We start from the raw sequence: 26876 nt of genomic DNA on the forward strand, positions 1-26876 counted from the left end.
TTATCTAGGTCGTTCCGAAACTGTGCAGCACTGTAGTTGTTAGGATGCCACCTAGTCATATGGCGATGCATTGTGTAGTTTCCGAAACTGTATTTTTTCTCGGTTCCTCTGGACAGTCTATCTTGACATATACGGCAAGTTACGTATCTTGCATTTACTTTTTTCTGACCTTTGGGAATTTTAAAAAATTGCCAAATGAAGTTTTCTTTCCGGTGAGACGTCCTGGGTTCCTCAGGCAAAAACTGCCTCTCTTCCTGCTCTTCCTCGTCTTCCTCTTCTTCCTCTTCTTGCTGAATTATAACTTGAGCAGGTGGTCCACTCTTCCTTGGATGTGGTGGAGGTGGTGGGGAAGCACCAGCTGAAGCTACTAAAGAAGCCATTGCTCAGTGATCACAAAGGGTCTTTCTCTCACAATGATGAAAGTCAGAGTGAGGAAAGAAGGAGGGATTTTCATCATTTGGGAAAAACAAGAGTTCTCAACCAATCAAAAGTGTTCATTTTAGATTATATGACCTAGTCTTACATCATTAGGAAACCAAAAGTGAAATGAACCAATGAAAAGTGTTATTACCAAGTCACATGACTTGCTGTGTTTACGTTAAGCGCTTTGCAGGGCCTCCCGGTTTGCTTCCAGAAACCTGCGCTTTGCGACTCGCTTCGCGTACCAGTTCGCTAACGTAGCACGTCATATGACGTATCACGCGACAACGTGAAACGTAATGCGGACGGGAGGCGTCACGATGTTGTTTTCTAACGCGGCACTTGCGGTAAAGAAACGTTTACCGGCTCGCGGTCTATTTCGCGGCATCAAGGTCAGCTAACGGGAAGCTTCCCGATTCGCGAAGCGGGAACGAAGAAAAAAAAATATTTAAAAAAACAATTATTCATAAACATATAAAATATATTTTTGGATTTAAAGAAGAATACATTTTACAGCTACAGATATTAGCTGTTAACCCCTTCGACGCTCATGACGAGCCCAGCTCGTCATGGAGTTTCCATTGGTTTCAATGGAAATTCAATGGGAAGAGGTGGATGTACCTTAGCATCCAAGTGGTTATAAAACCAATGAAATTCACTGAAAAAACCATAGGTTATAGACCATATATAGTTAGGAATTAGCATTTACAAAACCTTGAAAATTCACTGAAAAAACCATAGGTTATACACCATATATAGTTAGGAATTAGCATTTACAAAACCTTATTTTACTCACACAAAACCATTGAAATTCCATATATAGTTAGTTGCACTAACTATATATCGCGCACCCGCAATCCACTGCTGATGATGTCACATATTACATCATTCATGACATGGTCAGTGACATCACTGATGACATCACTGATGACATCTCAAATGACATCACTGATGACATCACTGATGACATCTCAAATGACATCACTGATGACATCATGACACACCAATACCAGTTACTACATACGCACTCACTGATTCCTACGTCTACACACACATTCACTCATTCACCCATACAATGACTCATACATACAGTCACTTATTATTACAACACTATCATATGCACTCATACACCTATGCAGACAGTCACACACTGCCACTCATCCATGGAGTTACTCACACACCAAGTCAGTCCTGTAAAGAATCAATCACACTTCCATTTCTTCATCTATACAGTTAAACACAGAACACCATACTTCAGTGACATCACTGATGACATCACTAATGACATCTGAAATGACATCACTGATGACATCTCAAATGACATCACTGATGACATCATGACACACCAATACCAGTTACTACATACGCACTCACTGATTCGTACGTCTACACACACATTCACTCATTCACCCATACAATTACTCATACATACAGTCAGTTATTATTAGAACACTATCATATGCACTCATACACCTAGTCAGTCCTGTGAAGAATCAATCACACTTCGATTTCCTCATCTATAGTTAAACACAGAACACCATACTTTTCACACATATACTAACACATACTTACTCTCTTATACAATCACTGATACAAGTACACATTGATATGCACAGAGTCACACACCTCCCAGCCAGCCACACACACACTCAGTCTTCCATACATCCAGTCATTCTTCAATATGTAAAACGTATTTAAACTTTACAAAAACACACAGACACTAGATGATGTCATCAGTGATGTCATTTGAGATGTCATCAGTGATGTCATCAGTGATGTCATTTGAGATGTCATCAGTGATGTCATCAGTGATGTCACTGACCATGTCATGAATGATGTAATATGTGACATCATCAGCAGTGGATTGCGGGTGCGCGATATATAGTTAGTGCAACTAACTATATATGGAATTTCAATGGTTTTGTGTGAGTAAAATAAGGTTTTGTAAATGCTAATTCCTAACTATATATGGTGTATAACCTATGGTTTTTTCAGTGAATTTTCAAGGTTTTGTAAATGCTAATTCCTAACTATATATGGTCTATAACCTATGGTTTTTTCAGTGAATATAGATATAGATATATAGATATATAGATATATAGATATATATTACCTACTGGCGGTCGCCAGTAGGTATATATAGTTAGGATTTTTTCTCTATGGGATTTTTGAAAATTCTTTGTCTAATAACTTTGGCGTTTGTGGACGGAATTGGCAGAAATGTTCAGGAAAATGGAACATTTTGTTTCTGAGCAGCCCCTGGAAATTTGAGGGGGTTTGTCAAGGGGGGGCCGAGAAAAAAGGGGGGTCCCAAAACGCGTTTTTCCAATGTTAATTTCCATAGGGCGGTTGGCCTCACTTTTAGCCCGAACGGCTGAATGGATTTGCACGAAACTTGGCAAAATTGTAGGGACTGGTAGCCCGATGTGCCTTTGCTAGGTCTCAATATATGTGCTCCAGTGGATTTTGAGAAATTAACGTTCAAAAAAAGATATATATCTGTAACAGCGGACCGGGCAGCGCTCCGGTTCGCGTACTTTTCGCGTTACGGAGCTTTGTGAAGCGAAGCTGATTGGTTCTCCGGCGTCTGTAAACATTCCAAACAGTCCGTAGCAGCCGCCATCTTGTCTCTCGGTAGGATCGAGAGACAAGAGGAGGCCAAAGCGAAGGGGCAAATGACCATAAGGGGGCATAGTAGATCCTCCCTGACCCCCTAGGTTTGATGTGGAGGTTTTAAAAGGGCCCCGCGGGGCAAAACAAAAAAAAAAAAAATAATAATCGAACGGCTGAATGGATTTGCACGAAACTTGGCAAAATTGTAGGTACTGGTAGCCCGATGTGCCTTTGCTATGTCTCAATATATGTGCTCCAGTGGATTTTGAGAAATTAACGTTCAAAAAAAGATATATATCTGTGACAGCGGACCGGGCAGCGCTCCGCTTCGCGTACTTTTCGCGTTACGGAGCTTTGTGAAGCGAAGCTGATTGGTTCTCCGGCGTCTGTAAACATTCCAAACAGTCCGTAGCGGCCGCCATCTTGTCTCTCGGTAGGATCGAGAGACAAGAGGAGGCCAAAGCGAAGGGGCAAATGACCATAAGGGGGCATAGTAGATCCTCCCTGACCCCCTAGGTTTGATGTACCATTTTGCCAAGTTTGGTGTAATTCCGTTCAGCCATTCAGGCTGTAGACGTATCTAAATGTCCTATGGAAAATTGCATGGGGAAAACACATTTGAAAGTGTGGAAATTTAGAACCAATTAAAATGTTACTTTGGTTTTGTATTTGTGTGTGATGAAAGTTAATTGGTTATGTATATATCTAAAATGAGAGGAAACCACAGCCATTTTGTGATACTACTGTCTGAGGTACATTTGTGAGGAATTTTTGGTGCTCAATTTCTGGTGTTTGATTTACACAGTACTAACGCTTCTCCTACTTTCAAAAAGGTGAGTTGTTAATTTGTAAGGGGAACTATGTTGTACACTTTAAGATAATTTGAAAAATGTTTTCTGTTATTTATTTACAGTCCTTCTGTTATACTAAATACTTGATAAAGTTAGTTTTATATTATGTATTACTAAAAACGATAAATGAAAGTGATTATTTTTTTCTGCAATTTACAGTAAGAAATTTCAAAATAAAATGGATCACAATGAAGAGACCGTGGCAATTTCTTTTGAATTATCCACTACATTTATTGAAATTGACAGCACCAATAATGAAATATTCTCACAAGGAGGAGATGACTTGAATGACTTTTTTGATCAATCTCTTGACGGCGAATTTATCGAATGTTTGGAGACCATAGAGTTACAAGAATCATCATTGCAGACTTTTCATGAGGAGATTCCTGATGAGATTATTGAAGAGGAAATTCCTGATGAGGACATGTTACTAGTTCTTTCAAATTATGAAAATTCAGAAGAATAAATTTATATTTAGAAATCAAAAATTGTTTGAGACATTATTCATTTTTATTTTTAATTTATGAGGTTGTAGCGAAGTGATTGTAGTATAAAATGAGACTTATAGTATAGAGTGCAACATTTTTATGTTACATAGTAAGTTTACTCATATTTACTTCCCTTCTCCCACTATCGAACGGCTGAATGGATTTGCACGAAACTTGGCAAAATTGTAGGTACTGGTAGCCCGATGTGCCTTTGCTATGTCTCAATATATGTGCTCCAGTGGATTTTGAGAAATTAACGTTCAAAAAAAGATATATATCTGTGACAGCGGACCGGGCAGCGCTCCGCTTCGCGTACTTTTCGCGTTACGGAGCTTTGTGAAGCGAAGCTGATTGGTTCTCCGGCGTCTGTAAACATTCCAAACAGTCCGTAGCGGCCGCCATGTTGTCTCTCGGTAGGATCGAGAGACAAGAGGAGGCCAAAGCGAAGGGGCAAATGACCATAAGGGGGCATAGTAGATCCTCCCTGACCCCATAGGTTTGATGTGGAGGCTTTAAAAGGGCTCCGCGGGGCAAATTTTTTTTTTTTTTAAATCGGTTTTTTTGGTGGGGTGCGCCCGGTTAGCGTAACGGGAAGCGGACTGGGGAGCGTACTACAAGGAAAGAAGAATGATTGACTTTCAACTTATTGTATGTTTATAGACTTTTTTTTAACTTTTTTTTCTGCTGAGTGACGTCTCGGCCTATCTCCACGGGATGCAGTCCCTACCATCTCGGCGTTTAAGCCCAGGGGGACCGGTAGTGTGGGAGAGATAACGGGGCATATTATCAAGGGGGTTTATCTCCACTTTTTTGGCTTTAAAAGCCAAGAAAGCGGAGATAAAATTATCTCGCTATTACCTAGCTGTCGCTAACACCAGTTAGCGACCGCTAGTAGGAGATAGCGACCATCTTGGGCCCCACTTTGCATGTCAATGACATGCAAAGTGGGCATGCCAAGATGTTAGCGACTGGAAACAGTCGCTAACATCGCTATCTCCTATTACCAACTTTTGGAGATATTCGCGCTATGCGCGAATATCTCCAAAAAGTAACACCTGCCCTGAGCAGTTCTTAGCCATGTTATCCAATGGGAGGTGGATAACATGGCTAAGAGCATTAGCTCGGTAATGCATGAATATCGCTGACTTTTCAGCGATATTCATGCATTGCGGCCGTTTTTTATCGCATTTGCGATAAACCTTGATAATAGCAAGGTTTATCTGCGATAATTTCTGACGATGCTTAGCGGTAAAAAATTCGTTTCTAAGCATCGTTAGTGATAAATATCGCTTAACTTTGGTAATATGCCCCAACGTCTGTTAACGTTCGATTCGAAGGAAATCAGGAAGTGTTGAAAAACATTGTCTGCGCCATCTTGCCTTTTTTCAAATGCCACACTTTTGTCGTGCACGGCAGCCATTTTAGATGCCTTGACCAGACCCACTCTCTGCACTCTGTCGATCCGTAGCATGGCTCCCCACCCTCGCAAGCATCTCCCCCAGGCACTGGTCACCCCCGCTCTCTGTCTTATGCATGGGCAATAAACCTCCCCCCATCTGCGCTGCTCTTCCCTGAGAATCACACCCTGTGCCCGCCCGACACCTCCCTTTCGCCCTATTCACTACCGCACCCTCTGACACTCCTCTTCCTCTGTGTCCGATTGTCCAGGCCGGTCCCAGGCTATCAGCTAGCCCTGCAGATGTAGTTTATGGCCCCAGCTGTAAAGAATCACCCCTCTTCAAAGGAGTTATAGTAGATCAAGGCCCACACCCGATGAGATCCGTCACACCACACGCGTTCCTACTATCTGAAAACCATCCTGTATTGTGATTGGGGAGGGGACCGAGCCTGAAGCGGAAGATTCCAGGGATGACTCTTTGTACATCAAAGTTTTTACAATTATGTGTCACATTAAAAATATATAGCACTCCAACAAAGTAGTAGGAATATAAAACTTTAATAACTTATAAATATATACAACAAAACAAAAACAGTAAAAACATTTAAACATTTTTAGGGAAAAAGAAGGAACAATGGTCAGTAGCGGTCGGTTGTGCGAATAGTCCCAAGGCAGCACAACGTCCAGATTTCTGGACGGCACCCAGGTGATGTTGCCTGGGTGCCGCACTGATTTGGGTATCCGGCGTGGGGCGTCCCGGGGGGTGGGTCGTCAGTAGCGGTCTGTTGTGCGAATAGTTCCAAGGCAGCAGAACGCGCTGAAATGTGGATGGCACCAAGGTGATGTCCAGTAAGTTGCCGCCCTCCGAATAACGGCGTGGGGCGCCCCGGGGGGGGGGAGGCGGCGTGAACGGGCCTCCCCAGGTGGAGCCTCGTCTGCTGTAGTGGTTCGCCCCTTTACCGTTTCAGTTGCCATTCCGTCCGCTTTTGGTCCACTGTGTCAAAATCCGCAATTCAGCTGAGTTGCGCCCACTCTTGCGGTGCAGCGATAGGCGGCTGTCACAGGACTCTCAAAATGGCGGCAGGCTCTTTCCTTTTTGGGCCTGGTCCACTGAAATGGCCCTGGGACACCTTGGAAATCGGACGCTTGTCTGCTAGGTCTTGGACCCCATTCTCGAAAGCGTCCCCTCCGCCTTGAGGATTCTACAAAAGTCTTGGGGGCCCCCGACTCCTGCAGGCTTCCGGTGGGGAGCGGCTGCCATGATTGCTCGCGGAATGACCACGACGGAGCCACGAGATGGTGGTGCTTTCATGCTGACGCCAGCTTCAGTCTGAAACATCCAGAAACAAGGTGGGGCTTTCATCGTTTGGGAAAAAAAAAGTTTTCATCCAATGAAAAGTGTTATTTTTAGGTCATATGATCAAGCCTTCCATCATTAGGAAACCAAAAGTAAAATGAACCAATGAAAAGTTTTATAAACTAGTCACATGACCTGTTATGCGGCATAGGGTATAAAAAGCGTAGAAAATCCGTTGGCACGTGAGGCGGCGTCAGTAGCGGACCGATGTGCGAATAGGCCGAAGGCAGCACAACGCGCCAAGATCCGGATGGCACCGAGGTGGTGTCCAGCAAGTTGCCGCACTGGTGTGGCCATCCTACAATGCTGAAAGTCGGCGTGGGGCGCCCCGTTGGCCTGTGAGATGGCGGCAGTAGCGGACCGATGTGCGAATGGGGCCAAAGGCAGCGCAACAATATTTTCTGAATAGAAGACACCACAAGGCGCTGAGATGCCAAGATCCGGATGGCACCGAGGTGGTGTCTAGCAAGTTGCCGCACTGGTGTGGCCATCCTACAATGCTGTAAGTCGGCGTGGGGTGCCCCGTTGGCCTGTGAGATGGCGGCAGTAGCGGACCGATGTGCGAATGGGGCCAAAGGCAGCGCAACAATATTTTCTGAATAGAAGACACCACAAGGCGCTGAGATGCCAAGATCCGGATGGCACCGAGGTGGTGTCCTGCAAGTTGCCGCACTGGTGTGGCCATCCTACAATGCTGAAAGTGGGCGTGGGGCGCCCCGTTGGCCTGTGAGGTGGCGTCAGTAGCGGACTGATGTGCGAATGGGGCCAAAGGCAGCGCAACGCGCCGAGATCCGGATGGCACCGAGGTGGTGTCTAGCAAGCTATGCAGCTGAGTTGCGTACGCACTTGCGGCGAATAGGTCGAAGGCAGCACAACAATGTTTTCTGAATAGAAGACACCACAAGGCGCTGAGATTCGGTTGGCACCGAGGTGGTGTCTAGCAAGTTGCCGCATTGGTGTGGCCATCCTACAATCCTGCTCCGAATAACGGCGTGGGGTGCCCGAAGGGGGGGGGGGAAGGCGGCGTGAACGGGCCTTCCCAGGTGGAGGCTCGTCTGCTGTAGTGGGGCGCCCCTTTACCGTTTCAGTTGCCATTCAGCTGAGTTTCGGCCGCTCTTGATGCTACAGCGACAGGCGGCTGCAACAGGACTCTCAAAATGGCGGCCTGTCCTTTGGATTTGGGCCTGGTCCACTAAAATGGCCCTGGGACACCTTAGAACTCGGACGCTCGAATTTTTTTTCCTTTCCTCTACATGCAAAAAAGGTAAATTCCCGGTACGTTACACGCTTCATCTGACACGATGTACTCTCCAGAGGAACCGAAAAAAAATATAGTTATGGTAACTATACCATGCATCGTCATATGGAGAGGTGGCACCGATTAATTATAGTGCTGCATAAAAGAGAGATTTGGAGGAGAACCCCCGACCTGCCAGTACATTCATCAAAGAACTGGCACTGACAGCATCAGAGGCAAGGGAAACGGTCCCAAATATTTAGAAGAACTTTGGAAAGATTAAAATGACATGTTTAGATTGTGGCAAATTAATTTCATGTGGACAGATGAGTGTTACTCTAATAAATACAGCATATGAACATCATCATAGTCGATGGTTGGTAGAGACATTTTGACTATATCCTGGACCTGCCCGTCCTCGCCCAAAATGGCGCCAGAATAAATGGGAGTCGTAACTCCTTGTTGTGTACTGGTTGCAGAACATTGAAATCACGAGATACGTATGCAGTATTGAAGCACATGGCGGGCGGGGACGAGAATTGATTGAATATTTCGACATCCCTATTGATATTAAGTTCTGATGTGTTATTGATTACTGTACTATTGAAAGTTCGAATTAACGTCACCCATGGTACTTGCCCGCAAATGTATATCTAGATAATTTTATTGTAACTGGCCCTGTCGTATTTTAATTATAAAATGTACGTCCACCGATTCCGCAACTGTTAGACACCTTAGTTCTTGCAACCTAATGGCCCGCCCGTTACGTTCCTCTACAGTGTAAATGTCTCCTCATCATATACGATTACAGTTTGCTCCGTGGCCGGCCCACGTGGTTATAGGCCCGTATTTGTATACTGACATTTTCACAATAAAGGTTTTTAAAAGAAAACATGGTAGTAGTATTTACATTGGTAAAGTTTTTAATAATAGTCACTGTTTTAGAATCAGTAAAAGGCAAGTGAAATAAAGCATTCGAATTACATGAAGGGTAAAAGGTATAATACGCAGGAACGCAGTAAAGATAAATGGTCAAGGGTTGTTGTGTTTTCTACTCCTGCAACATAAAGTGATCGATAAGAATCTGATATTCTGGCGTATCGGCGACTAAGACAGCAGGCCGACCCTCTTTTGCTCAACGGCTCCGTCATGGGATGAAAAAACGCCCTTTTTCTCGAAAAAGGAATATATTTTACTTGCAGGACAGTTGTAAATTTTCCGGGAAAGTACATTAGCCTGGAACATTATAACATATGTTTAAGAAAAAATAATGTTCGAAAGTAATAAAATGCGTAATTTTTAGGTCATATGACCAAGCCTTTCATCATTAGAATAAGAAAAGTAAAATGAACCAATGAAAAGTTTTATTAACAAGTTACATGATCTGTTATGCTTACGTTACGCGCTGCGCGCCGCGCCCCGGATCACTTCCGGATGCGCTAACGCGGCGCGTCATATGACGCATTACGCGACAACGCAGGTCCAGAATATAGTCAAAATGTCTCCACCAACCAGCGATCGGAACACAACCCCTTTCAGCAGGCTAAATAGTTCTGTTAAATGACAACAGAAGGGACAGGCAACAAGAACCATCAGTCAAAGAGGGGAGGGCAAGTTCTTCTCTACCGGGTCACGTTGGGGTGCTACCGGAACTGATCGAATTGGTAGTCTACAGAGTTTCTGGATGTTTCAGACTGAAGCTGGCGTTAGCATGAGAGCACCACCATTTCGTAGCTCCGTCGTGGCCATTCCACGAGCAATCATGCTAGCCGCTCCCCACCAGAAGCCTGCGGGAGTCGGGGGCCCCCAAGACTTTTGTAGAATCTTCAAGGCTGAGGGGACGCTTTCGAGAATGGAGCCCAAGCTCTAGCAGACAAGCGTCCGAGTTCCAAGGTGTCGCAGGGCCATTTTAGTGGACCACGCCCAAATCTGAAGAGCCGGCCGCCATTTTGAGAGTCCTGTGGCAGCCGCATCGCTGCACCGCAAGAGCGGGAGCAACTCAACTACATGGTGAGCGAGACGTTGTAGTCGAAAGAGCGGGCGGTAAACAGCTGAATAGCGGAAGAGGCACAGTGTAGCAAAAGCGGGCGGAATGGCAACTGAAATGGTAAAGGGGCGCCCCACTACAGCGTGTCTTTAGGTGAAACGGATTGTGGGACAAGGTCAAGAATGGAAGAGTTACCAAAAGGCAAAAAGTTCCGCTTGATCCCGGGAGCCGGCCACCTATGTGGGGGGCGATCTCAGGCCACACCAGGAGAACATGACTTGGGGAGGGGGCCGGAGCCAAGCGCCCCCTCCGAGTCCGCGCCATCACACCGTCCCTCGGGGGCCTCCGTTAAGCGGTTCAGGGTGGCACCGCATCACATTGTTTACAAATGCAGTAACGTACTCAAACAGCCCCCACTTACTTTTAGAATAGTGAAGATGAAGCAAGTGCAAATAGGCTTCAGACAGTGTTACAAGCACTCTTCAAAACTTTGAATCATCAGAGTGCATGAGTTTCATGCTCGATCGATTGAGCTAGCCGGATCGGGCAACAAAAAGTTTAAAATAGTTATGTAAATAGTTGTTTAATAAAATGTTTTACCCTGTTACTTTGCTGGTGTGTTGTATATATTTGCATAGAGTTTATCGTTATTTTGGGCGGGGTGGGTGGCAGAGCCGAGCTGTCTTGCAGCCATCATGGTGTGGAGTTCAGTTCATCTCACTAGTTTCGTATTTGTCATGAGGGGTTGTTCCTAATGTTTCTATTTTAGCGAGGTCAAAAAGAGATCCCATTAGTGGCCTACTGATTTTGCTCGATTCCTTTTGTTTTTTTACACGATTTTTCGCTATCTGCAAAGACTAAACAGAGTATTGCGACTCTGTGCTTGTTTGTAAATAGAGAATGAACCAAAGAGAACCAATTCTAAAACAGTAAATGCTTGGATAACAATCAATCAAATGGAGAGAGAAGCAGGCACGACGGATTACAACGGGGGCAAAGGCCTGCGTTAACTACCCTTCACTATCTGCAAAGAGAGAGTACTCCTAATAGAAATGAGGGGGGGGGCAGCATTCAAAGCAGATCAGTGTGCATAAACACGAAAATGTTTTTTCTTACCACGTACTTGACATTCGACAGCTTATGATATTTGCTATTAAAAAACCATTGAAATTCACTGAAAAAACCATAGGTTATAGACCATATATAGTTAGGAATTAGCATTTACAAAACCTTGAAAATTCACTGAAAAAACCATAGGTTATAGACCATATATAGTTAGGAATTAGCATTTAAAAAACCTTTTTTTACTCACACAAAACCATTGAAATTCCATATATAGTTAGTAGTACTAACTATATATCGCGCACCCGCAATCCACTGCTGATCATGTCACATATTACATCATTCATGACATGGTCAGTGACATCACTGATGACATCACTGATGACATCTCAAATGACATCACTGATGACATCACTGATGACATCACTGATGACATCACTGATGACATCACTGATGACATCTCAAATGACATCACTGATGACATCACTGATGACATCTCATTTGACATTACTGATCACATCACTGATGACATCATTCATGTGATAATACGATGAACCTCTTCAGACTCTAATATAACCTTAGATACACTCAGTGTAAACAGACACTCACAGACTGTCACTCATCCATGGAGTTACTTACACACCTAGTCAGTCATGCAAAGAATCAATCACACCTCCATTTCCTCAACTATACAGTTATACACACCTTACTTATTCAAACATATACTAACACATATTTACTCTCTTTTACAATCCCTGATACAAGTTCACAATCATCCATACAGCCACTCACACATTCACTGGCTCTTATGCACAGTTATTTATATATGCCAACTCTCACATGTACTGTGTTTTACATATGTACTTACTTTGACATGTAGCACTGAGATATCCATTCACTCACCAATGCACAGAGTCATACACCTCCCAGCCACCCACACACACACTCAGTCTCCCATACAAATACTTGAGCAACCAATCAATAACCCATATACTTACTCATATAGCTACTGATCAACACATGCAGCAGTTTACAGAACAACAAACATAATGATGCACAAATTAACACAGTTCAGTCACTAACCCATGCACTCAGTGAGACACATTTAACCACTCACTCATACAGTCAGTCATGCACCTACTAAATCCTTCATCCAGACACTTCTACATCCACTCATTCTTCAATATGTAAGACATATTTTAACTTTACAGAAATACACAGTCACTGGATGTTGTCATCAGTGATGTCATTTGAGATGTCATCAGTGATGTCATCAGTGATGTCACTGACCATGTCATGAATGATGTAATATGTGACATGATCAGCAGTGGATTGCGGGTGCGCGATATATAGTTAGTACTACTAACTATATATGGAATTTCAATGGTTTTGTGTGAGTAAAAAAAGGTTTTTTAAATGCTAATTCCTAACTATATATGGTCTATAACCTATGGTTTTTTCAGTGAATTTTCAAGGTTTTGTAAATGCTAATTCCTAACTATATATGGTCTATAACCTATGGTTTTTTCAGTGAATATATATATAGATATATAGATATATAGATATATGGGTTTTTTTTAGATCGAAGAAACGCCACAATGAGGAACTTTTAGGTTTTCAAGATTTATTCAAACAGAGTAAAAAATTGACCATATCAAGTTGGATGGGTTTAAGAACCGGGTGCATGCTTCATGAGCGCAGAGTGTGCGGATCCCATGTGACCTAAAAAAATAGATTAAATTGTTTCATAACATTTCCCACTGTAACTATTTAAGGACTCCACCCATTTTAATCATTCTTATTGGCGTATCTTTAGAGAGACATCTCTTTTCAAGAACTCTTTTCGCTTGTTTTTTTTTGTGTTTTTCAAAAAATATCAAACAAAATGGCATCTGGACAGCAGCATCAGCAGGAGGAAGTATCTTCTGAAGAAGAATTCCTGCAGGAGGCACCATGTCCCCAGAGGCTGGAATCTGTTGTGTGGAAATTCTTCACTTTTCCATTTGGAGAGAAGAAAGTAAATGCGAGAAAGGTGACGTGCAAAATTTGTGACCGAGTCCTGTCAGGAGGCAGTGAAAAAAAATACTCTTGTGGCACTGCTTCTATGAACAAGCATCTCCGGACCACACATTCTCTCAATCTTGCTCGGGAGGAAATGAGGCGAGCTGCTTTGAACCCCTCACCTGCTGTAGCAAGTATGTCTGGAGCGTCCTCAGGTACACTTGCAATGGACATTAGACCAGAATTCGCCTTTCTCGAGCAACACTGCGTGAAATGTAAGAAATGTATTTGCCTCGTTGAGCAGTCGGTGGATGCAGTTTGTGCTGCGCAACGCAACCATCGTTGTTAATTTTTTATTTTTTTTGTTTTTGGAATGATAGGTAATTCAAAAGTTTCCTGTTTTATTTGTTCTTTTTTTTGTTAATTTTTTAAAAAACACCAGAAAAGTACAATATTGTTAAAAAAAAAATACAAACTGCAGCCATGCGGTGACACAGGCACCCTTGCACCATGGTGCAAGGATGTCTGTGTCGTACGGAGATTGTTTTTGTGCAGGAAGGGACACCAGTAAAGGCATTTTCCTCTTTCAATGTATGCTGTGGAATGCAGCATGCATTAAAAGAGGAAAATTAGAAGAAATTAAAACAATTCTCCTTGTTGCGCCTTGCTACACCAACTCTAGCATCGCACACACATCTCCAGATGTACGATTTCTCATGAATCGGGAAATGTGTCTTGTTCTATGGGTGTTGTGTGGGAACACCCACAGCAACACCTATGAAATGCCCCTTCAACCAAAGTTCTGTGTATGAAGGGGTCATATTTACACGGAGAGGAAAACCACGCAGGGTGGCTTTTCCTCTCCTTGTAAATATGAAGGAGTGCCTAGCGCCATCACTACGTTACAAAAAGTGACGTACTGATGGCGCAGGGAGCTTGTAAATCTGCCCCATATGTGCTTCAGTATTGGCAGACTGCTACAATAAGAACATAGTGCTGGATGGGTGATTGAAGAATTGCATGAGACTGACAGGAGGTATCCTAGGCTGCATGGGTACTACTTCGGTATTTAATGGAGTGGACCGATAGTATGTATCTGCTTAGAGATTTGTAGGGATTATGCACAGAATATTTGATGTGTACTTGTGTTGGTGCCTAGGTCATTTTAAAAGAATACCACTAGTAAGTGGAATGACGACAGTGCTGCAAACAGAGTGAACACTTAATGTATATTGGTGGAGTTATAGGATAAGTAGATAGTGGTAGATAAGTGATTAAAGAAGTGCATGGGACAGACTGGACGATTCCTACACTGCATGAGTACTAACTGGGTATTTAGAAGAGTGTATCAATCGTATGTAGCTAGTTAGAGGTCTGCTTGGATAGTGCACAAAATATTATAGCTGTACTTTTATTAGTAGCTAGCCATTCCATATGTTCATGACTAGTAACTTGAATAATTACAGTATTACAAACAGCGTGTATAGTGAATTTATAAGTGCTTAGGTATTGGTGGAGTAATAGGATAAGTAGATAGTGTGGATGGGTGGTTGGAAAAATGCATGGGACAGACATGTGATTTCCCTTGTGCTTGTAGATGCTGTGAATTAAATTCTTTGGTCAATTTTGTTCAAGTTTTCAATGGCTCCAGTAGCAGTTCATTTTAATCAATGTCACCATAATATAAGCCAACTTCACTTTTGTGTAGGCAGAATGTGGGAAGGCAATTATGTGGGACGTAAGGAGAGAGAGGCAATGTAATATGGAAAAAATGGGTTTAACCGCAGGTTGATTTCAGCATGAATGAGGACAATAAGAGGGGTACTGTGAGATGAAAGTGTCGAACAGGAGGCTTATGTAGCTAGCTGATGGGAGAGCTGGCCCAAGTACCTGCTCCAGCCAATTTGGTGATGCATTATTGATGCAGAGGAATACAACTGTATCTCTGCCAAATAAAGGAGCACTTCATTTTCTTAAGAAGAAGTACCCTACAAGTACCCTACAAGTTTGGTGGAGAGTCACCTCTTTGTAGTATAGTCATTTTCTTTGAAATTCCATGCACACAAGGTCACTGGAGACATTAGCCCGTGGTCTTTAATGCAGCTGTAGTGCAGAATACACACAAGAGATTTACCCAACTTACTAACTATTCAGATGGAAGTATTCCAGTTGGGTAGACATTTTTGGCAAAACTGGGGACTCTTCTGGGAAGAAATGAGGTTCGAGTCTGTGCTAGGTGCACATTTCTAAGACATTAAACCTCAACAGGAAGCTCCACTTCAGTAAGGCAAAAATGTTCATAACTTCTTGGGCTTGACAAAGGCAAATCCTCTAGTATTCCATGTTGAAAAACATCTGAAATCAGTAATGGAAGTGAATGCATCGTTGATCTAATCAAGTGCAATCTAATCTGTAGGGATTGTGATGAGTTGGTTTCTTTATTGTTGTCTCCTGATGAGAGCAGGGACCATGGTTCTCTCTTTTAAATACCCTAAGAATGCAAATGCCCAAAATCTATAGTGCTACCTACACACCAACTCACAGACACACACGCACTCACACACCAACTCAAAGTCCCACATACCCACTCACACACCTACTCACAGACCCATAGTACCACTCCCAGACACAGTCACAAACCTACACTGCCACCCATACACCCACTCACAGACCTACACAGGTACTCACACACCCATAGTGGCACTCGCAAACCCACTCACAGACCCATAGCACCACTCACACACTCACTCACAGACACACACACCCACTCATATACCCACTCACAGACCCATAACACCACCCCGACCGAGTCACAGACCTACACAGGCACCCAAAGACCCACTCACAGACCCACACAGGCACTTGTACACCCACTCACACACCCACACAGGCACTCACAGACCCATAGCACCACTCACATACCTACTCACAGACACACACAGGCACTCACACACCGCTCTCAGACCCACACAGCTTCTCACAGGCCCATAGGGCCACTCACAGTCCCAGTCACAGACCTACAAAGGCACTCACACACTCACTCACAGACCCCTACAGGCACTCCCACACCCACTCAAAGACCCATACAGCCACTCAAACATCTACTCACAGACACATACAGTCACTCACACACCCACTCATAGACCCATACAGCCACTCACCATCATATACAGCCACTCACACACAAGTTTAACACAGACTTAAAACAGACTTAAGTTAGGATTTTGTCTTAAGTCTGTCTTAAGTCTGTCTTAAGTTTGTCTTAAGTTTGTCTTAAGTCAAACTTAAGACAAAATCTTATCTTTGCTACTACTAAAGGCCTTCTGTGAATACCAAAAGTAGAAAGTTTAGGATTGTGTCTTAAGTTAGTTCTGTGAATCGGCCCCCCATAGAGCCACTCATGCACCCACTCACTCACCCATATAGCCACTCGCACAGTGAGTCAGTCACACCTAAAGCTACTCACACACCTACTCACTCAAACATACAGTCACTCACACAGCCATTCACTCACCCATACAGTTACTCATACACCCACCCACTTACTCATACATATACTACCACATGTAATCACTCACCTATACAGCCATTAACACAAGCACAGCCACTCTCACATGTACTAACTCACCCATACAGTCACCCACTTATACAACATGTATGCACCTACTCACTCACCCATACAGCCACTCACAAAACAACTCACACACCAATTCAGGCACTCACTCAGCCATACAACCACTCACTCAGACATACAACCACTCACACACCCATAGAGACACTCAGACACCTACTCCTACACAGATACACACAGTCATACAGTCACTCACATAATGCTATAACTCAGTAGTACACAAAGGGGTATATTTACAATGAATTATTGGAGCACGGCGTAAGCCTCTTTGGCTTAACGCCATGCTCTGCTACTTCAGATACGCAGGGCTGCACCATATCTACAACAACACGGTGCAGCCCTGCGTTTCCCCTGAGCTGGTGCTAAATTTAGCAGCCTAGTGCCAACGCAGGCACCCTTGCAGCATAGTCTGCGTTGAGGGGAAGATTTTTTATGTGCGGGAAGGTGTCCCTTCCTGCATATAAACAATCTTTAAATGGTGTTTTGTAACTTTTATGTGTACCGCTTAATGCAGCACACATAGGCGTTGTATTGTTTATGTGCAGGACAATATAAATGAGTCTGTTCATTATTTTTACAAGAATCCTGTTGTTTCTAATTTCAGATGCTGCACTATGTGAAGCAAGTGCGCTTTAACACGAGCTCTGGAGAGGACATTTTCTTTGATAAAAATGGTGATGTGCCGGCGGTGTTTGATTTTGTAAACATTAAGATTTCCTCCGAAGGAGCCATCAGACTGGTGAAAGTGGTCACCTATGACTCCAATGACCCTGAAGGGAAGCAGATCAAGATACAGGACGATGCCATGATGTGGAACACAAGAGACAACCAGGTGAGAATCTTTCGGGGAGTTCTTCGTGGGAAGTGGCAGGAAGTACAACCGGGTCCAAAGACCACATTGGTGCAAATTATGACAAAAAATCCATGGAGAGCGATAAGGTGGATATATTGGTTTAATTTCTCATCTATACTTCTCAAGGAGATTCTCCTTAATATTTTGAAATGTGTTAGGCTGTGAAATTGGCATGGGATGATGCAGCTGTCCTTGCTACATAAGAAGGACGTGCAAGATAAAATTAACTTCATAACCGAAAAGGAGGGAATAATGTGCTCAGGAGGGATTTCAGTGTTTGTTTTATCTCTATCAGGTTTACTCCTTCACCGATGGGTTGCCAGGGTTGAGGATTGTTTAAGAAAGACAAGGGAACCCGAAAGGTATGCCATAGGGACCTTTGGCAGTATCATGTTACAAAAAACAGTGGTCCCTACTCGTGGACACAATGGTATACTGAGCTAATAATCACATGTCCAGCCGGACAAGGAATTTATTTAACAATTTTCTTAATAAGAACTGAATGAACACATTAATAACAAGTGGGCACAGCCGTGACCCACAACATTCAGACAAAACAACGAACAAAATGGTAAAAGGAGCAAAGCAAAAATATGTCTGTGTACTTGTAGTCAGTGTTACAGACAGAGATTGTTATAACCACACCATTGCATTACACAATATTTCAAATGTCATATTGCATACGGGGTTTTTTTGGTTGACGACGTTTTGATGCCTAAGTTAAATGAGGGACATCATCATCAGGACAAAAATATAGTCATTGTTGTCTTTAAATATTACACTGCCTTTTAATGCAATTGCGTATTACAACAGGAAATTCAAAGGATCAGCAGATACCATGAACAATGAAGGAATCGGTACTGCCGTGTCCAGCGTGGAAAGTCGTCTGGATTTGGAGCGTAATAGCTCGATATGCAGAAGTCGGCGGCGCTGTGGCGGACCCCCCCATCCGCCACAGACATAACACTTATCAGGTGTGTGATTATTAGCTCAGTATACCATTGTGTCCACGAGTAGGGACCACTGTTTTTTGTAACAGGGTTGAGGATTGACATTCACACTGTGTTGTCATCATTACCAAAAAATATTTGAGGACACCAAGTATCTCAGGAGGTTGTGGACATATGAGGCACTGCCCCTTCCTTCACATACAGTGATTATTTTGTTTGTAAACATGTAATATTGATAACAAGACGCCGGATCACTCACAAAGAGTTTCAGTGCTGAAATGCTCCTCAGGTTTTTTGAAGATGCTCAAGTGTTTCTGCATCAAGCTGCACACTCTTGGAGCCAGGCCCCCATCCGCTCCCTGGTCTACTATGGAAGCAGCACCTTTAAAGAAGGTGAGGCCCTAGGAGGTCGGGTAAGACCTTCTCTACACCAGTTGTTGTAAAATGATTGTGAGTTTTGTTCTCAAGCCACGATACTACCACCTGCAATCTTACAACAGGAGACACTATTATTCACTGAAACATCAGATTGTTAAATGTGGCCTATCTATAGCGAAAAATGTACTTTCTACCTCTCAAATGCCCCTTGCAAATACACAATAGAAAATTGAGGGGCATACTTATCAAAGGGTTGCGTCACAGTTGCCCCACCCTTAATTAGATTTATCTAGCCACTCAAGGCCACCTTGCATGTACCGTGTGGCTCGACACATCTAAAATAATGCAATGCAGCGTAAATCACTGCGTTGCATTACCCAGTGAGGCATTGCGTGGGTTATGTGTGGGACGCAACACCATGGATTTTGACCCATTCACAGATTTATAATTACTGGTAGACCTTGGAATGCAACAAAATGCTACACATCCCCACGGGAGGCGTACTGAGGAGAAATATCTTGATTGTTTTACCATTCTGCAGCACACAAAGAAAGAGGACAATGCCCTCCTGCACAAAAGCGATCCAGCTTTCAACCCAGGCACCCTTGCTGCATGGCACCCTTGCACCAGTGCCTGCATTTGCGCTAGGCAGCACAATGTGCACCATCTCTGGGTGAAGACATGAATAAGCTGTATTATGTTAAATAAGGCTCATTTCTGCCCAACAAAGTGGCTTACTGTGATGCGTGATGTTTTGATAAATAAGCCCCATAACCTAGGATAACATGAGATAATTGACCTTAACCTTGAACCAGTCAGTTGTCTCAATTCCTATGGGAAACTCTGGGATGCTATTTCGTACAGACCCAATGTTTATACCTCACATTCACCACTAATGTATTTATTAACCACCTCTTAACCTGGCTCTCCACATTTCCTTCATGCAGAAGCACAACATTAATATATTGATTTCACCCTCCAAGAAATGGGACAGTTTTAAAGATTTTTTCCACATGATCCCACTGAGCTCCTGCATTAAGGAAACAAGGGAACACAATGAAAGCAAATTGGTAAGAAGATAAGAAGATAAGAAGCCATATCAGTTGTACTTCCAATACGCTGAAACTATGGGGCAAAAGAGAAGTGAATATCTTGTCATTAATGGTGTTTAATGCAGAACAGTTACAGGCTAGACATCATTTGCAGGGGCAGTATCCGGCAGTCGCAGAACTGATCCGATAACGACCAGTCGAAAGAGGACGTGGAGTGAGTCTCACCCACTTAAAATGCACATCTAGGGCTTAGATCTTTCAGATGAATGTGATGAAAACCAGAATCAGCATCCACTGAAAATGTAGACTGAATGCAACTCAAATGTGCCTTTGACTACCCGGTCAGAAGTGGAACACTGGAAGACCTTACAATCATGTACGAAAAAAAAAATAAAAGGCTCATGGCATTATACACTAGCACCAATACAAAAGAACTGTACAATGCCATTGTATTTTGCAGGGAGTTCAAGATACTGCCATCCTAAACTTGATTGTCCAGACAGGGAAATTATTCCATGGTCTTCCCGTGCAGGGAGTAAAATTCCTTGGGCCTCATTTATGAAAAGTGACGCATCGCTGTGTGAAAACAGCGATGCGTCACTTTTCACTGCGTACATCATATTTACAGTATGATGCATCATGGCGCAAGGAGTTACAGATACATCAGAATTTCTGATGTATCTGTATGGCGCAAAAGTGACGCATTTCTGGAATGTGTCATAAAAGTGGCGCAACTCCAGCAATGTGTACTTTCACATGGGGAAGCCCCATGTGAAAGAACCTGCGTGAGTCTTATGCCTGCTGTGAGGCAGGCGTAGAAAATTGACGCATTTGTGTCTTAGAAGTGGTGCAGTGAAATCTTATAGATTTTACTACGTCACTTCTATGACCTTTTCTTGCGTCAGAACGCCCCCCTGCATATATTATACCTGGCGCAGGTATAATGTGGCGCAGGGGTTCACAAAGTGACGCATCTACCTAGATGCGTCACTGTGTAAATATAGTGCAACACGGCACATTTTTTTACGCTGCTGGTGCGTCACAAAAAGTGACGCACCGGCGGCGTAAAAGTAACGCACAGCCTCATAAATGAGGCCCCTTGTTTTCTAACTAAAACTCCTGCTCTGTGGTTCTTCTGAATCCTGATCACCATGGAACACTCATTGATGAATGAAGGCCAACACAGCTGCCATTTTGGCAAGGAAGAGGGTGGTTGCAAAGAAGAGGGTGGTTTGAGAAATCAGATTTCTTCAGTGGATGCACATGAGTTCCCAAAACACAATGGGCCACATGTATCAAAAAAGAAATGAAGAAAGAGGCATAGAGATCAGAGGCTAATGTACAAATAGTAGCAACTTCCTCTTCCTGTCCTGGAGACTCCTCCCTCTATTTTGTACAGGCCTTGGTCACTTTTGGATTTCGATTTTAGAGAGAAAGCATCACTCTCTGTATGTCAATTTCTACTGCATCCAAACCCATAGAAGGCTTACTTTTTTGGAAAAATCAAGTAAGATCACTTTGCAAAAAGATGTTTTGTTTTGGGCAGTGTTAGAAGGTGATTCTGACACTATGGGCCACCCAGTTTTTTCGCTTTTTCAGCTACTAATTGTTGAGCTTTTACTGTGGGGGAGCCTCATAAATTGGGACTCACCCACAGAAAACTCATAATGAAAGAGACTGCATGGGGATTTTACTGGTGTCCCCCTAGCTTGACCAGGCCACTGCGCAGCACCTGGAGTAAGGGACACCGGGCTGGTTACATGCAGACAAATGTGTACATGCGTGTGCACACATGTAGGGGCTGCACAGGGGAGACTCCTAGCCTGCGCAGCCAAAGAGTAGGTGCAGAAAGACTGGTGTGGCAGGACGTAAGCAGAAAAGGAGTGGTGACATGGAATATGCTTTATACACAGGGAAGAAACATGCCAGGGAATGTGTTTTACTGTGTTTCACTTCATTATTCCCCTCTGGGGATGTGGAGCCCATGGCTAGAGTAACTACCATAAGGCCAACAGATTCCTGACATGCTCTAAAGTCCACTTTAGCAGATGTGAAAAGAAGTATTATGCATAATCCACAGTCATATTTGTACTGCTTTTGGGTCATCTAGAAATGTCACATTTCTCTAAGTCAGTCATAACCTCAGCAGGATGGACTGATAACCTCTCTTGCAGAGGGCGATGGGGAGTGCTCCCAGTGGCTGGGGGATGCCACCAGGAGCAAGAAGACGTGAAAATGGAGAAGATCGGACCCCTTGGGCTGAGATATGGTCCCAAAAGGTAAGAGACCGTTGACCCTTAATTGGATCGACGATGAAGCACGTGGGGCTCCGCCGCCGGTCTGGAATGGGCCCCCGGGATGGGCCAGGCCCCGGGGGCTGTCCCCAAAGAAGACAAGTAGGGGTGCACCGTCGTGCACCCCTAAAATTGCCACCGCCGGGGGGCCAGGAGCCCACCCTGGCCCACCTAAACTGAAGGGGGAGTGGCTCGGGATCCCAACTTTGTGCTCACCCCTTGTGAATTTGTGGCTCTACAAGCCGTAATCAACTCACCTGGGGGTCCGGGTGTGACCGGGCCCCCCCATGGAGGCCGGCAGAAGAGGCTGGAGGCTGCCGGCTGCTTTGCGGTTCTCCCCAGCGCAGCAGGAGAACAGCTAATAAGATATTCACGAAAAGGAGTCTGAAGCACCCTATAATGCCTTGAAAGGCATGGGGAAATGATTGTTTTGCTGCTTGTTGGCCCCCCCAAGGAGGGGGTTCACCCTCAATTGTGAAAAAGTTGCTGGGGGAGCTGCTGGAGAAGTGCAGTCTCCCTCCCTAAATCACTTCAAAACCCCTCAGGGGCTCAGTGAGCATTTAAACACCATTGCAGTGAGATGATTCACCATGCTGTCCAGCCAATGTTGGGACACCCCAATTTGCATGCGGATAGACTTAAAGTCTGTATTCTGGTCCTCCCTCCCCCAGCCTTTTTCTGACCCCAGGGGTCCCATCCCCCATGGCCCACTTCATTAAATTTGAGTGCCCTGGTGCTCACCCAAGGCATCCACCATACATTCAATGGGGGCAACAGGGGGAACACTAAGGTCCCCAAGGCCTAAGCCAGCTCCCCGCATGCTGTGGGAGACTGAAATGTTCCTTCCCAGAAAGAGCTGCTACTAATGCTCTGGGCGAGAGCAATATTTTGAAGTGTTTCCCTGCACGCATCAGTGTTAATGTGGGCAGGGAAACAGACTAAAAATCCGCTCCCATCTGGCAGGAGCATTTTCAATGCTTCTGCCAGCTGGCAGCAGACTTTGTATTTGCGCCAAATTGACGGGAGTTTTAAAAATGCTCCTGCCACGTACCAACGGTTCCAGCTTTCTTCGTGGCCGGACTTTGCTCCGCCGCAGAGCCGCAGCACCAGCAGCTAAGGGCCGGGCCTTGCTCCGCCTGCTCCCCGGCCTGGCTTGGCTCCGCCGGGTCCCTCCGACCACCAGTGACGCCCTCAGTAGCGCCAGGAGGCGCATAAAGGCAGCGCCAGGGCCGAGTCCTGTGGGGTCCACGCACCAACGGTTTCAGCTTTCTTCGTGGCCGGGCTTTGCTCCGCCGCAGCGCCGCAGCACCAGCAGCTAAGGGCCGGGCCTTGCTCTGCCTGCTCCCCGGCCGGGCTAGGCTCCGCCGGGTCCCTCCTACCACCAGTGACGCCCTCAGCAGCTCCAGGAGGCGCATAAAGGCAGCACCAAGGCCGAGTCCTGTGGGGTCCACGCACCGACGGTTCCAGCTTTCTTCATGGCCGGGCTTTGCTCAGCCGCAGCGCTGCAGCACCTGCAGCTAAGGGCCGGGCCTTGCTCTGCCTGCTCCCCGGCCGGGCTTGGCTCCGCCGGGTCCCTCCGACCACCAGTGACGCCCTCAGCAGCGCTAGGAGGCGCATAAAGGCAGCGCCAGTCCCTCGGGACGCGCGCGGGCAAGCGCTGGGAGAAGCCCGGGACAAGGGGGGGCCGTCTGTGGCCGTCAGGGGCCAGAAGAGGCCGGGCCGGGCTACGGAATTTGGTTTTTCTTCCCTTGGACCCTGCCAAAACTGTGAGATTTATGACTTAAATAATGAAAGTACTATGGACCTTGTGTGATGTGCATGAAATAGAAGTTACTGCTGGGTGACCCCACTTTTCTGTAACAGCATCTGTGTTATTAACTTTTGAGGAGCCCGTAATAGTGACCTAACCCCCTGACAATGTCTAAACTCAGATCGGCTAAAATACCGACCGAAACCAGGACAATGGACAACTATCTGGCAAAGGTGGTTAGCAAAATAAACAAAGAAAGGCGCCTCTCATTAAACCGGGATAGCCCATTGGTCTCACCTATGAGAATGCAATCTTCTCTAGCCTCCCCGGTAGCCTCTCCTGTCCCAGTGGGTGGATCTAATGTAGACATGAATGGTAGTCCTAGTATTAACGATAGGACTTTTGATCAAAGGCAGGATGAGCGGGAAGAACTCCCTGAAATTATCTCATGTCTATCGCCGACACCCTCTTTGAGGCCTTACCCTGCTCCCTCACCGTCTCCATCACCGGTGCGAAGAGTAGTGAGGGCATGCAGGAAAGCCCCGGTGAAAAGGGGGGGGGGAGGAAATCAAAAAAGATTGGGTCAACACCTACCAGTTCTGGCAGTGTAATCGAGACAACAACTGGCATTGACTCAATTAACCTGCCTCCTGCCTATATTGAGTTCTTGGCAAGTGTTTTTGAAGCAAAACTTGAACTCATGATTAAACCTCTGGTTGCAAAATTAGACCAGGTCACACAAGAAGTATCTAGATTAGGGGCCCTCTTGAACCTTCCCTTAAACCTGACTAAAACAGATACGTGCCTTAAGGCTGGTAACAATGCTATAGGGGTTGCAGGTACTTCCAGTAATGGGGAGAATAGGGCTACTCATACTCCACAATTGGCCCAACCCCCTAAACCATCTTTGGCGCTATCCTCCAAGCCTCCCCAACCAGTAGTCTCAGCATTTCAACCTGCTCTAACGAACTCTGGTAACCAGAGTAACTTAGCTGGGGGAAACAATGGGGGGAGAAACATGCCCAAGAGAAGAGTTTCAGCCAATCTCCCACCAGAATGTGCCTAGGGTATACAACCTTTACAACGCAACTTTTACCACGACCTACCATTACCACGCATTTTTTACAACGCAGGATCCATTACAACGCATACCATTACCACGCATGTATTTACAACGCAGGTACTTTTACAACGCATACCATTACAACGTAAGTATTGGTAAGTATATTATTTTATTAAAAATATTATTTGGGTTTTTTGGTAAAGGGGTATTTTTAGGGTTCAGGGTCAGTTTTGGGTTTTTGGGTAAAGGGGTATTTTTAGGGTTCAGGGTCAGTTTTGGGTTCTTGGGAAAAGGGGTATTTTTAGGGTTCAGGGTCAGTTTTGGGTTTTTGGGTAAAGGGGTATTTTTAGGGTTCAGGGTCAGTTTTCAGTTTTTGGGTAAAGGGGTATTTTTAGGGTTTAGGGTCAGTTTTCAGTTTTTGGGTAAAGGGGTATTTTTAGGGTTTAGGGTCAGTTTTCAGTTTTTGGGTAAAGGGGTATTTTTAGGGTTCAGGGTCAGTTTTCAGTTTTTGGATAAAGGGGTATTTTTAGGGTTCAGGGTCAGTTTTCAGTTTTTGGGTAAAGGGGTATTTTTAGGGTTCAGGGTCAGTTTTCAGTTTTTGGATAAAGGGGTATTTTTAGCGTTCAGGGTCAGTTTTCAGTTTTTGGGTAAAGGGGTATTTTTAGGGTTCATGGTCAGTTTTCAGTTTTTGGGTAAAGGGGTATTTTTAGGGTTCAGGGTCAGTTTTGGGTTTTTGGGTAAAGGGGTATTTTTAGGGTTCAGGGTCAGTTTTGGGTTTTTGGGTTTTTGGGTAAAGGGGTATTTTTAGGGTTCAGGGTCAGTTTTGGGTTTTTGGGTAAAAGGGGTATTTTTTGGGTTCAGGGTCAGTTTGGGGTTTTTGGGTAAAAGGGTACAGGGTAAAAATTAAATATAATTAAATTTAAATTACATTAAATTAAATTGATTAAATTAAATTAAATTAATTTAATTAAATTACATTAAATTAAATTAAATTAAACTAATTAAATTAAATTAAATTAAATTACATTATATTAATTGTAATTAAAATAAATATTTAAAAATATTATATACTTACCAATACTCACGTTGTAATTGTATGCGTTGTAAAGGTATATGCGTTGTAAATACATGCGTGGTAATGGTATGCGTTGTAATGGATTCTGCGTTGTAAAAAATGCGTGGTAATGGTAGGCGTGGTAAAAGTATGCGTTGTAACGTCATACATCCGTGTTCCATATACCGTTGTACTTACTAATGTCCCTGAGGTGGATTCCCACCTTACAGACCCCAGGCTAGAAACACACGAGGCCTAAAGAAATAAAGCATTGGCATGGTTAAGTAGGAACTGTGGTTTTCCTCGCGCATTTTCCAATGATATTATTTCTACACGTAGAGTCAGTTGGATTGGAAATTCCAGGAAGAACACTAGGGGGGACTGTATCATTGTAAACTTTAAGCATCCACAGCACGTTGCTACAGTGTTACTGAGA

The 26876-nt window shown here is 44.3% G+C and overlaps 1 protein-coding gene across 1 annotated transcript in view; it reads left to right on the forward strand.

Moving 5' to 3' along the window:
* The window catches only part of LOC144820069 (vomeronasal type-2 receptor 1-like), a 201618-nt gene that overhangs the window by 166144 nt on the left and 8598 nt on the right, over nucleotides 1–26876 (forward strand). Inside the window, exon 4 of the mRNA XM_078677722.1 lies at nucleotides 17651–17878. Within this exon, the coding sequence (XP_078533848.1) occupies nucleotides 17651–17878 (228 nt within the window). The remainder of the gene's footprint in view (nucleotides 1–17650; nucleotides 17879–26876) is intronic.

The sequence above is a fragment of the Lissotriton helveticus genome, chromosome 2_1, assembly GCF_964261635.1.
Source record: "Lissotriton helveticus chromosome 2_1, aLisHel1.1, whole genome shotgun sequence".
In the NCBI taxonomy this organism is placed as follows: domain Eukaryota; kingdom Metazoa; phylum Chordata; class Amphibia; order Caudata; family Salamandridae; genus Lissotriton; species Lissotriton helveticus.